General features: G+C 64.9%; 2 protein-coding genes and 1 non-coding gene across 4 annotated transcripts; 1 reads left to right on the top strand and 2 right to left on the bottom strand.

Moving 5' to 3' along the window:
- Positions 1–3: 3 nt before the first annotated feature.
- RANBP1 (RAN binding protein 1) lies at positions 4–6,751 on the bottom strand. Of its 2 annotated transcripts, none has more exons than XM_070770089.1 (6): positions 6,533–6,751; positions 3,738–3,874; positions 2,299–2,456; positions 940–1,068; positions 576–641; positions 4–248 (listed from the first exon to the last, which is right to left on the bottom strand). In XM_070770089.1, the coding sequence occupies exons 1-6, from the start codon at positions 6,602–6,604 to the stop codon at positions 133–135; spliced, it is 678 nt and encodes a 225-aa protein (XP_070626190.1). In that variant the 5' UTR covers positions 6,605–6,751; the 3' UTR covers positions 4–132. The 2 variants fall into 2 exon arrangements, with proteins under 2 accessions (XP_070626190.1, XP_019833083.1); XM_019977524.2 differs by lacking the exon at positions 6,533–6,751 and adding an exon at positions 4,817–5,136.
- LOC139176862 (small nucleolar RNA SNORA77) lies at positions 426–547 on the bottom strand. Its single transcript, XR_011561342.1, has one exon. It is a non-coding gene; the product is annotated as a small nucleolar RNA SNORA77 (small nucleolar RNA).
- On the top strand, positions 5,263–9,430 carry TRMT2A (tRNA methyltransferase 2 homolog A). The gene is made up of 12 exons (XM_070770086.1): positions 5,263–5,528; positions 5,647–6,182; positions 6,379–6,487; positions 6,676–6,857; positions 6,984–7,098; positions 7,191–7,306; positions 7,378–7,489; positions 7,766–7,888; positions 8,044–8,119; positions 8,614–8,730; positions 8,838–8,934; positions 9,029–9,430. The coding sequence occupies exons 1-12, from the start codon at positions 5,505–5,507 to the stop codon at positions 9,258–9,260; spliced, it is 1,839 nt and encodes a 612-aa protein (XP_070626187.1). The 5' UTR covers positions 5,263–5,504; the 3' UTR covers positions 9,261–9,430.
- The last annotated feature ends 281 nt before the right edge of the window (positions 9,431–9,711 follow it).

Genomic DNA, 9,711 nt, shown 5'->3' with positions numbered 1-9,711 from the left:
GAATGTTGGAAGTCAGTTCTTTATATAAAGTCCCTTGTAAAAACAAAACAGAATAAAAACAAACCGAAAAGAAGGCGCAGGGCAAAATTAAAAAAAGAAACGGGGAGACGGGGGCAAGGTGCCCGGGGCGCCTCACTGCTCCTCCTCGACTGCCGCCGGGGCCGCGTCCTGGGGCTGCTCGCCCTCCTGCACCGATAGCGCCTCGAGCTTCTCCACCACCTTCTCGGTGCTGTCATTCTTGCCGGACCCTGGGGGACACAGGGGTGAGGTCAGTGGGAGGCGCAGCAGCCGGCCGTGCCCCAGCGTCTCCAGGCGAGCGTGTGCCCGGGACTCTGGCGGCAGAACAAGCCCAAGCAAGCAGGCACAAGCACCTCCCCAAGCCCCCACGGCCCCAGGGAGACACAGCCAGCCCACCCCCAGAAAGCACCCGTGTACCGGGGTAGCTGTGCTGCCCGTAACAGGGCAGAGGTCACAGCCCCCGCAAGTTCCTGTGGCAGACGGAAAAAGCACCCGCCTGGGGCTGCGGCTGGGTGCAGAGTGAGTCTGCAGAGCCCCCACCCACAGGCCCGCGGCACCTTTTTTTTCTTTCTCTTCAATCTCTTTCCTGCATTCTTCAAACTTCGTCTTAAATTTCTGTGCATCTGCAGAGATAAGAGAGGTTGCCCCCAAAGATCCCTGAGCAGCAAGGGGGACACAGTCCTGGAGGGTCCCACGGACACCCCGCTCCCATCTGGGCAGCCCATCCTGCCAGGCACTGTGCTGGAGCAGGCCCCACAGAGCAGAGGCGAGGCCGCCTCAGCACCAGGCGGCCAGCGACTGGGTGCCACGCTCGACAACACCAGCGAGAGGACGCCGCAGCCCGGGGAAGGCAGGCTGGACACAGCCCTGTGAGCGCGGGCCTCCCCGGAGGGCCCCCCGCACACGTCCAGGCCCACTTACTCTCGGCGTTGAGGAAGCGGATGGCCAGGAGCTCCTGCTTGGGGCACTCATCGGCAAAGTCGGCATGGGTATTCCAGACCCAGGCACGGTCGCTGCCTGCGTTCGGCTTCAGCTCCATCATCGGCGTGACTGGAGGGAGAAGCCCCATGAGGACCGCATGGCTGCCAGGCCGGCCCCCACCCCGACCCCTAAAGGCCCGACTAGAGCAAAAGCCTGGTTGGGGCTTCGCCAACCAGGCCCAGACAAAGGCTTGTGGGTCTGGATCTTACCCAAACCCCTGAAAACCCCGTGTCCACTTAAAAGCAGGACTGTCCTGAATCTGGGAAGAGGGCAGCCATTCCCTGACCACGAGGACACCTCAACAAGGGCCTCCGACGCCACGAGACCTGTTCACCACCAGCTGCCATGGCCCTGTCCCTGTCTGAGCAGACCCAGGGCAGATGTGGACCGCAGCTGGGCAGGCCCAGCCTTCCTGAACAGGGTGCCCACCATGTGGCCAAGTCCATGCCTGGCCACACATCAGGACCCAGCCCACAGCAGGCAGGGCTGTAGCCGAAATGCATAAGCCACAAGTGGGGTGAAGGAGACCCACCACTCTCGGCCTTGCACTGCCCAAGGACATCCCAGGGAAAGAGGCCTCTGGAAGTGGACACCGAAGGCCCATGACCAGCGTGTACACCACAGAGATTGAGCCACATCCAGGAATCTGCGTGGCCACCCATCCCTCAGGCCATGCAGGGACTCAAGGAGACCAGCTTCCCAAGAAACGAGTGCCCCACGGCTATACTCGCCCCACGTGCCTGGCAGAAGTCTCCCAGGACCAGCCCCAGGAACACGTCAGGCTCAGCACCGAGACCACTCATCCCAGCCCAGACTCCCGGTGAGCCCACGTGCCTACCAGGCACTCAAGGCCCCTCTCTGCCACCACACACCTACAGGCACACCAGGCCGGAAACCCGGTGACCAGCCAGGCTCTGAGAGAAGCAGGGTCAGGGAAAACCCCTGGGAAACACCTCAAACTGGGCTGGAGAACAAAGACCAAGCCAGAAGCGACAGGCGGGGCGGGGCGGGGCAGGGCGGGAGGACCTCGGAGCGCGGGCATGGGGGCTGGCTCACGAGTGTCGATGGGGCCGTGGTACTGGGAGGCCCGTCCCCGCCTGTCCAGCCACATCACCCTCCCGGGCCCTCTGGTTCCTGCCGGGTCACCTGTGCGCCGAGATCCCCGCCCCTCGCCCCGCCCCCTGCAGTGATTGGTGTAGATAGTGAGGGGCCCTGCTCCTCGCCCCGCCTACTGCAGTGATTGGTACAGATCTCGCGGGTCCCCGCCCCCTCGGAGGCCCCGCCCCTCCCCCCGCCTACTGTAGTGGTTGGCGCAGATCTTAAGGGTCTTGTCCCTGCGCATGAGCAGGCGGATGGTCCCCTTCTCCTTGTGCTTCAACAGCTTGACGTCCCCCGTGCCCCGCTCCTTCCACTCCGGAAGGTCGTTCTCTGAAGCAAACCGGAACAGCTTGGCCCGCCTGCGAGGAAAGCCGTGGGGCGAGGCGTTAGGCGGGCACAGAAGGGACGAGACCGGGTCTACACCCGAGGCCTCGCCAGACATCTCTGCCTTTTACTCCAGAACTGCAGGTCAGGACATCACCAGAATAGCGAGGAGGCCCAACGAGCCCCAACTCCTACAGGAAAGCCTGACGTTTCACAGGGCCCACTGCACTGCCGGCCGAGGCGGCCATCACGGTGCGGGGGCTCCCTAGCGCCACGGATGAGGGCAGGGGACGAGGAGCCTTTCCTCTGCTGGGAAGACAGGCTGCAGGCCTCCACTCGGGGCACAGGTTCTGGGCCAAGAGCTGGCCTTCCCACCCACAGCAGCTCGGCCATCTGCCTCGCCAAGGATCCCAGCTCTGCCGGTCCCTTTCCTGCAGAGACTACTCTCTGCGCCACACGAAACCAGCAGGGAAGCAGTGAGCCCACGAGGAGGCCCCTCCCGTTGGCCCGGCCTCCCTGGGGAGGCTGGGAGGCACAGACGCCCCTCCCACCCCAGGAGCTTAGGACTGGTCTCAAGCCTCCCGGTCTTAGAGGAGAGGTCACAGTGCTGGTGATCCCCTATGCTTCCCTCCTCTGACCCACAGCAGAGCACTCAAACCGTACTCTGGTGTTTCTAAGGGAACTTGAAGCGGTGGAGAGTTGGCCCTTCCGTCCCTCCCACCGCCCAGCGATTCCCACTAACTGGCAGCTGTGTCTCCCAAGGCCCCGTGTCATGCGGTGCCAGCACTCTCTCACAATCACCTGGCCACACAGCTTCCGAGAGTGCTGCTTCAAGGTGCGTGGCCACCATAACATCTTGTTGAAGGCACCAAAATCACAATGATTTTTTAAAAATATAACTTCAATGACTAAGCACCCACCTTTTATCTGTAATTCCGAGCATCATTTCATACATTAAAAATACTAAATCGGAAATTCAGGAGCTTCAAAGGATGCCAGTGTCGAAGAAAATAAGACAGTGTTGGTAAAGACCCGATGCTCAACCAGACACGGGGCTGTGGGAGTCTTAAAGGCAAGGTGGCAAAGACAGGGGTCTGTGAAGATGTCAACTGTGGGCAGAGTGGGACAGGCCTCAGGGCAGTGTGGGTCCCAGGGGCCAGGAAAGAGTGTATTCAAGAGCAGCTCAGTCTCAACATGGGAGTAACCATCACAAAATTCTGTGGTTAAAGGTCAAGCCAAGACCTTAACACCTATAAAAAAAAAACACTTTCGACCTCAAAGTGAATGTGTCTACTTCTGAAAAGATGCCAACTTACATTTTAAAAAGTTCCTCTTCATCTTCTTCCAGCGTTTTAATTTCTTGCTCGGGAAGAGAAACTATTGGCTCAAACTGGGGGTCGTGGTTGGACTCATCAGCATTCTCGGTGGAGGTGTCGTGGTCCTCGTGGGTGTCCTGCAGAGGCGGGTGGAGACGTGAGTGACCCTTCTGGCTGCGCCAGACCCCACCAGTGTCCAGAGCGAGGCATTCCCACTAGTGAAGGGCCTATCCCCCTCAAAGCCTTTCTCCAATCTGCAGTGAGCCACTAGACTCCGATATTTTCTTTCAGATGCAAGACACCACCTCAGACTCCCCAAACTCTCCCGTGCCCCCGCACTTCATTTGTAAGATGGGAACGCAGATACTGCCACGTGCAGATTAAGGGCACAACAACGGGGTGGGGGGTGGGGGGAAGGGCCTCGAGTCGATCACTTCTCTTACAAAGCCTTTTTTGAGTTTTTACTGGGTGAGAAAAATCTGTGCTCTTGCTTAAAAGTTGCGGCGGCGTGCTACTATGTATGCAGAATTCAGTTCTGCCAACTTTATCTCGGTTGGTGAAATGACGCGTGAAAATCAAGAGGATTCACGCAAATAAAAGCCACAGAGTTCTGATCCAGTGCGGAGGACTAACTACAGGGCACAAAGGATCAGGTTTTGGGTTGTCTCACGGAGCACGTGGCTTGGAGATCCATAGCCCCAGAGGGTAAGACGCCCGAACTAAGCTCCCCGGCTCGGCCCAGGAACGCAGGCCTCCGCCGGCCACTCGGCCGGACGGCAACCACCCCCCCCTCCCCAGCCCAGGTGGCCACGGGCCGCCAGCCAGGCCGCGCGGGCGCGGAGGCGGATAGCGGCTCGCGGACCGGCACCGGATGAATGGGGAGCCGAGTGGGCCGGCCGCGTCCGCGCGGGGGGCCGGCGGCGGCCAGGGGCGGGCGCGAGGCCCGGCCACCCCAAGGTCACGCGGTGCGGCGCCCGGGCCCGCGGGCCGGCGGGGGTTGGAGACGACGCGGCCGCCCACGTGGCTGCCGGCGGGTAGCGGCCCCAGAGCCCCCCGACGCCCGCCCCGGCCCGGCCCACCTTGGCGGCCGCCATGGGCGCGGCGGCGGCGGCGGCGGCGGCGGCGGCTCGGCGGGCTCGGTCGTCGCGGGCTCCGCGGCCTCTCGGCGGCTGCTCACAGGTCCTTCCTCCGCGTCTGGCGCCGGCGCCTCCGCCCGCTCGCTCGCTAGCTCGCTCTTCCCTCCGCCCCGCGACCCGAACCCCGACCCCTGACCCCGGCGGCGGGAAACGCGCCGCGATTCAAAACCGGCGCAGCTTTATTGGGCTTGGGCGGCGGACACTCGCATTGTCCGGCCCGCCCCGCGCTTCCCGCCAAAACGCCCGCGGCGCATGCCCGGCCAGCCAGGCAGGCTGGGAGGGGGACGGCTGGGGAGCACACACTCCGGGCGGCCCTCGCGCGCACTTCCGCCCCGCGGCCGCGCGCGCGCGCCCCTGGAGCTAGAGGACTGGACTGCGGGGGCGGTGGGGGGGCGTCGAACTGCGCGTGGTGATGACGTCGCCGGAAGCGGGGACGACAGAGACGCCCCTCCTGCCCTGAGCACGCCGGCGGCCTGGCGGGAGGGCGGCGGGCCCGGGGAGCAGGCGGGCGGCGCAGCGCGTGGCCGAGGCCCGGCCCCGAGCACCGCGGGTTCGCGTCCCGGCCCCTCCCAGGCCGCAGCCGGACAGTGTGCGCTCCAGGCCCCAGGCAAGGCGACGGACACTGCGGACGATGGGGGACGAGCTAGACAGCGAAGTATGGTGCTGGGGAGCCGGCAGGGTTGGGGGCCGGGGCGGCGATGGGCTGGGGAGGCCGGGGCGGGGCTCCGGGCGCGCGGGCCGCTGCCAGTTCCGCGCCTGCCGTCTGCACGCAGGGCCCGGCGCATGTTGGGGACCCCTGCCGGGACGGCGCCGAGGCGCCTGGCCCGCGGCGGGAGGAGGAGCCGGCAGCGGCGGCCGGGCCCGCGGGGCCGGGGCCCTACGGCTACATCCGGGCCGGCCTGTTCACCTCGGAGGTCTTCAAGCTGGAGCTGCAGAACGTGCCGCGCCACGCCAGCTTCAGCGACGTGCGGCGTTTCCTGGGCCGCTTCGGGCTGCAGCCCCACAAGACGAAGCTCTTCGGGCAGCCGCCCTGCGCCTTCGTGACTTTCCGCAGCGCCGCCGAGCGCGACAAGGCTCTGTGCGTGCTGCACGGGGCGGTTTGGAAGGGCCGTCCACTCAGCGCGCGCCTGGCCAGACCCAAGGCTGACCCCTTGGCCAGGAAGAGGCGGCAGGAGGACCGTGGGGAGCTCCCCGCTGGCCCGGCCGCGTGCGTCGCCGACGTGGTGACCCCTCTCTGGGCCGTTCCTTACGAGGAGCAGCTGGAGCGGAAGCGGCAGGAGTGTGAGCAAGTGCTGCAGAAGCTGGCCAGGTGAGTGTAGGCGCGGGCATCGCGGGCTGGGCGCTGCGTTCGCTCAGCCCGCTTCCTACACCTCGCACACAGGCTCTTAGGGAGCTAGCCCGGTAAGAGCCATGTGTTATGGCTCAGACAAAGGGGTCCTGAGCGCCCCCGGGGCCAGGGGGGTGGGGTGTTTGGAGCCCCACCACCGCCCCTCCTCTGCCCACAGGGAGATCGGGAGCACGAATCGCGCCCTGCTGCCCTGGCTGCTCGCACAGAGGCACAAGCACAACAAGGCCTGCTGCCCCCTGGAGGGCGTCCGGCCCTCCCCCCAGCAGGTTAGGCCTTGGGGACCCGCTCTTAGAGCTGCTTCTGGTTCTCACCAAGCACCCGTTGGTTGCCGTCGGCATGGTGCCCTCAGCTGCCAGGCCCGTCGGGGAGCCTGGGCCTCGCATCACCTCTGCACTGCCAGTGTTGGACGGTCAGAGTGAGAACCAGCATCTGTTTCCATTGGCCCTTCCTGCAGACCGAGTATCGGAACAAATGTGAGTTCCTTGTTGGCGTCGGCGTGGACGGGGAAGACAACACAGTGGGCTGCCGGCTCAGCAAGTACAAGAGTGGGACATGTGCCGTGGCAGCCCCCTTCGACACAGTGCACATCCCTGGGGCCACCAAGCAGGTGGTGAGGGCGTTCCAGGAGTTCATCCGGTGAGGTCACTGGCAGCCTGGGATGTCCAAGGCGGTCTGAGAGCAGAAGATGGGGTCCAACCCGGGAGGGGGCTCTGGTGGTGGGGCTGGAGGACACAGGCACTCAGGGCCCTCTGGCTCCCTCAGGTCCACTCCCTACTCGGCATACGATCCGGAGACGTACTCAGGTCACTGGAAGCAGCTGACCGTGCGTACCAGCCGCCGCGGCCAAGCCATGGCCATTGCCTACTTCCACCCACAGGTCTCGGGCGGGCAGAGTGTGGGAGGGGCGTCCAGGCTAGAGTGAACTTGGACACAGTCTCACCAGCCCTTTCTTTCTACCACCTGCTTCAGAACCTGAGCCCGGAGGAGCTGGCGGGGCTGAAGACATCTTTGGCACAGTACTTCATGGAGGGGCCGGGCAAGGCCAGTGGGGTGACCTGCCTCTACTTCGTGGAGGAGGGACAGCGGTCAGTAGTCAGGATGGCTGGGGCAGGGGTCCACATGAGGGCTGTGAATGAGCGCTGTCTCGTGCCCACAGAAAGACCCCCAGCCAGGAGGGCCTGCCTCTGGAGCATGTGGCCGGGGACCGATGCATCCGTGAGGACGTGCTGGGGCTGACCTTCCGCATCTCCCCCCACGCCTTCTTTCAGGTGGCCGGAGTCAGGGCTCAGGAGGGCGATGGGGTGGTGGCCGTGGAGCAGAGTATCTGGGGGGAGCCCAGGCCCACTGGCGGGGTCTGCGGTGCCTGCTGCTGCGGGGCCCGAAGGGCTTGCGCTTGGGAGGAAGCAGGGTGCAGCAGCACTGACTGAGCTGTGTTCTTGAGCCAGGAGACTGGGAGGGGCCCTGGGGTGCCCAGGGAGTCGGAGGCAGGGAAGCGGTGAGGGAGTCAGGCGGAGGGCTACTCTGACGGCCCGGTCTGCACACAGGTGAACACTGCTGCAGCCGAGGTGCTCTACACGCTCATCCAGGACTGGGCCCAGCTGGACGCAGGCAGCACGGTGCTGGATGTGTGCTGTGGCACGGGCACCATCGGCCTGGCTCTGGCCCGGGTGAGCCCCACTGCGCCGGCCGGGCGCACCCCCAACACCGCTCCTGTCGTCCCCCTTCCTATCTGTTGTGCGACCCCACCCTGTACCAGCCCCTCCTTCACTGCCCCAGGACGCCCGGGCTGGGTGCTCATCAGTCCTTCCTGTCTCCGCTCCAGAAGGTGAAGAGAGTCGTGGGGGTCGAGCTGTCCCAGGAGGCCGTGGAGGACGCGCGGGTGAATGCCCTGGACAACGGTGAGGGCCAGCAGTGGGGGGGCAGCCAGGCGGCCATGAGCCGTTACTGCCCGCGTGGCGTGGGCCCCACTGCAGACCTATGGTGCACCACGACGCCTGGGGCCACCCCGCTATGCTAAGTCCCTTCAGTCGTGTCCGACTCTGTGTGATCCCATAGACGGCAGTCCACCAGGCTCCCCCATCCCTGGGATTCTCCAGGCAAGAACACTGGAGTGGGTTGCCATTTCCTTCTCCAATGCATAAAAGTGAAAGTGAAGTCAGTCGTGTCTGACTCTTAGCGACCCCATGGATTGCAACCTAACAGGCTCCTCCATCCACGGGATTTTCCAAGCAAGAGTACTGGAGTGGGGTGCCATTGCCTTCTCCAGGGGCCACCCCGCAGGGAAGGGCTTTCCTGAGGCATCTTGGTCCCTGGGCTCTGGGCTCTGGGACACAGGGTGGCCTGGCGGGCCTGTAGGAGGCGTCCCGTGACACAGCTGCCCTGCCCCTTGCAGAGTTGAGCAACGTGGAGTTCCACTGTGGCAGGGCTGAGGAGCTGGTGCCCGCCCTGGTGAGCAGACTGGCCTCCCAGCAGCTTGTGGCCATTCTGGACCCGCCCCGCGCCGGCCTGCGTGAGTGGCAGCCTCCCCAGGGGCTGCTGGGAGGCAGAAGGCTGCCCAGGGGCCTTTCCCTCGGGGGGCTCTTTGGGGACCCCCCGTGAGGCTCTGTGTCTCCCCAGACTCCAAGGCGGTCCTGGCCGTGCGCCGGGCAGAGAACGTCCGGAGGCTGCTGTACGTCTCCTGCAACCCGCGGGCAGCCATGGGCAACTTCGTGGAGTGAGTGTGGGGTCGGGTGGGTGGCTGGGTGCCCGGTTCACCCCTGCAGGGGACCTGCCACACCCACGCACTGACCATGCTCTGTCCTGTACAGCCTCTGCAGGGCCCCGTCCAACCGCGTTAAGGGTACTCCCTTCCGACCGGTCAAGGCTGTGGCTGTGGACCTGTTCCCTCAGACCCTGCATTGTGAGATGCTCATTCTGTTTGAGAGGGTGGAGTACCCTAATGGTGCGGGGGCCCTGGAGCCCCAGAAATCTCTGGTCCAAACCCCACCAGCACCCCCAGGTGACACCCCACCGGAAGCCAGGGTCTCCCCCGCTTCTTAGGGGCTGCGGAAACCAGCCTTCTGGAACAATGCCTGGACTGCCACAGGCGGAGCCTGGGGTCCTCAAGGCCCGCCTGGGGACAGCCAGGCAGCAGCCACAGAGGCCACCAAGCCCGTCCCTCACCCACAAACGAGCCACAAGGGCCAGAATAAACAAGTGCGGAACTGCCAGTGTTTGTGATATGAACCTGGGGGGCAGGCCCCGAAAGGCGCCTCAGAACTGGGAGTGGCGCTTTCAGCACCCCACAGCCTACGCTGCTCAGAGGTGCAGGGCCTGGAGGCCCACCACACCCCACGGGGCACACAGGGCACGGTGCCGAGCCCCCATCCATCTCTCCCTGCCCCAGAGGCTGCCCCTCCTGGTGGCGGCAAGAGCTGAGAGGAGCTGGGGACCCCCACCCTCTGCGAGGCTACAGCCTGTGGAGGACCCGCAGCCCCAGGACTAGCAGGCT

The sequence above is a fragment of the Bos indicus genome, chromosome 17 (assembly GCF_029378745.1).
Source record: "Bos indicus isolate NIAB-ARS_2022 breed Sahiwal x Tharparkar chromosome 17, NIAB-ARS_B.indTharparkar_mat_pri_1.0, whole genome shotgun sequence".
In the NCBI taxonomy this organism is placed as follows: domain Eukaryota; kingdom Metazoa; phylum Chordata; class Mammalia; order Artiodactyla; family Bovidae; genus Bos; species Bos indicus.
The sequence above is the reverse complement of the archived record's forward strand: the minus strand, read 5'-3'. Positions and strand labels throughout refer to the sequence as shown.

What these genes read in the sequence shown, in the direction of transcription:
- TRMT2A (XM_070770086.1), top strand. Translation starts at nt 5,505, where the DNA reads ATGGGGGACGAGCTAGACAGCGAA. An exon ending in TCCGGCCCTCCCCCCAGCAG is followed by an intron (nt 6,488 to 6,675) that starts GTTAGGCCTTGG and finishes CCCTTCCTGCAG; the next exon opens with ACCGAGTATCGGAACAAATG. An exon ending in CCCGCCCCGCGCCGGCCTGC is followed by an intron (nt 8,731 to 8,837) that starts GTGAGTGGCAGC and finishes GTGTCTCCCCAG; the next exon opens with ACTCCAAGGCGGTCCTGGCC.
- RANBP1 (XM_070770089.1), bottom strand. Translation starts at nt 6,604, where the DNA reads ATGCGAGGCCCAGGCTCCCCGACGGGCCTGGCAGCTGAGGGCACCATG. An exon ending in GAAGAGGAACTTTTTAAAAT is followed by an intron (nt 2,457 to 3,737) that starts GTAAGTTGGCAT and finishes CTTTCCTCGCAG; the next exon opens with GCGGGCCAAGCTGTTCCGGT. An exon ending in CCGCTTCCTCAACGCCGAGA is followed by an intron (nt 642 to 939) that starts GTAAGTGGGCCT and finishes TTATCTCTGCAG; the next exon opens with ATGCACAGAAATTTAAGACG.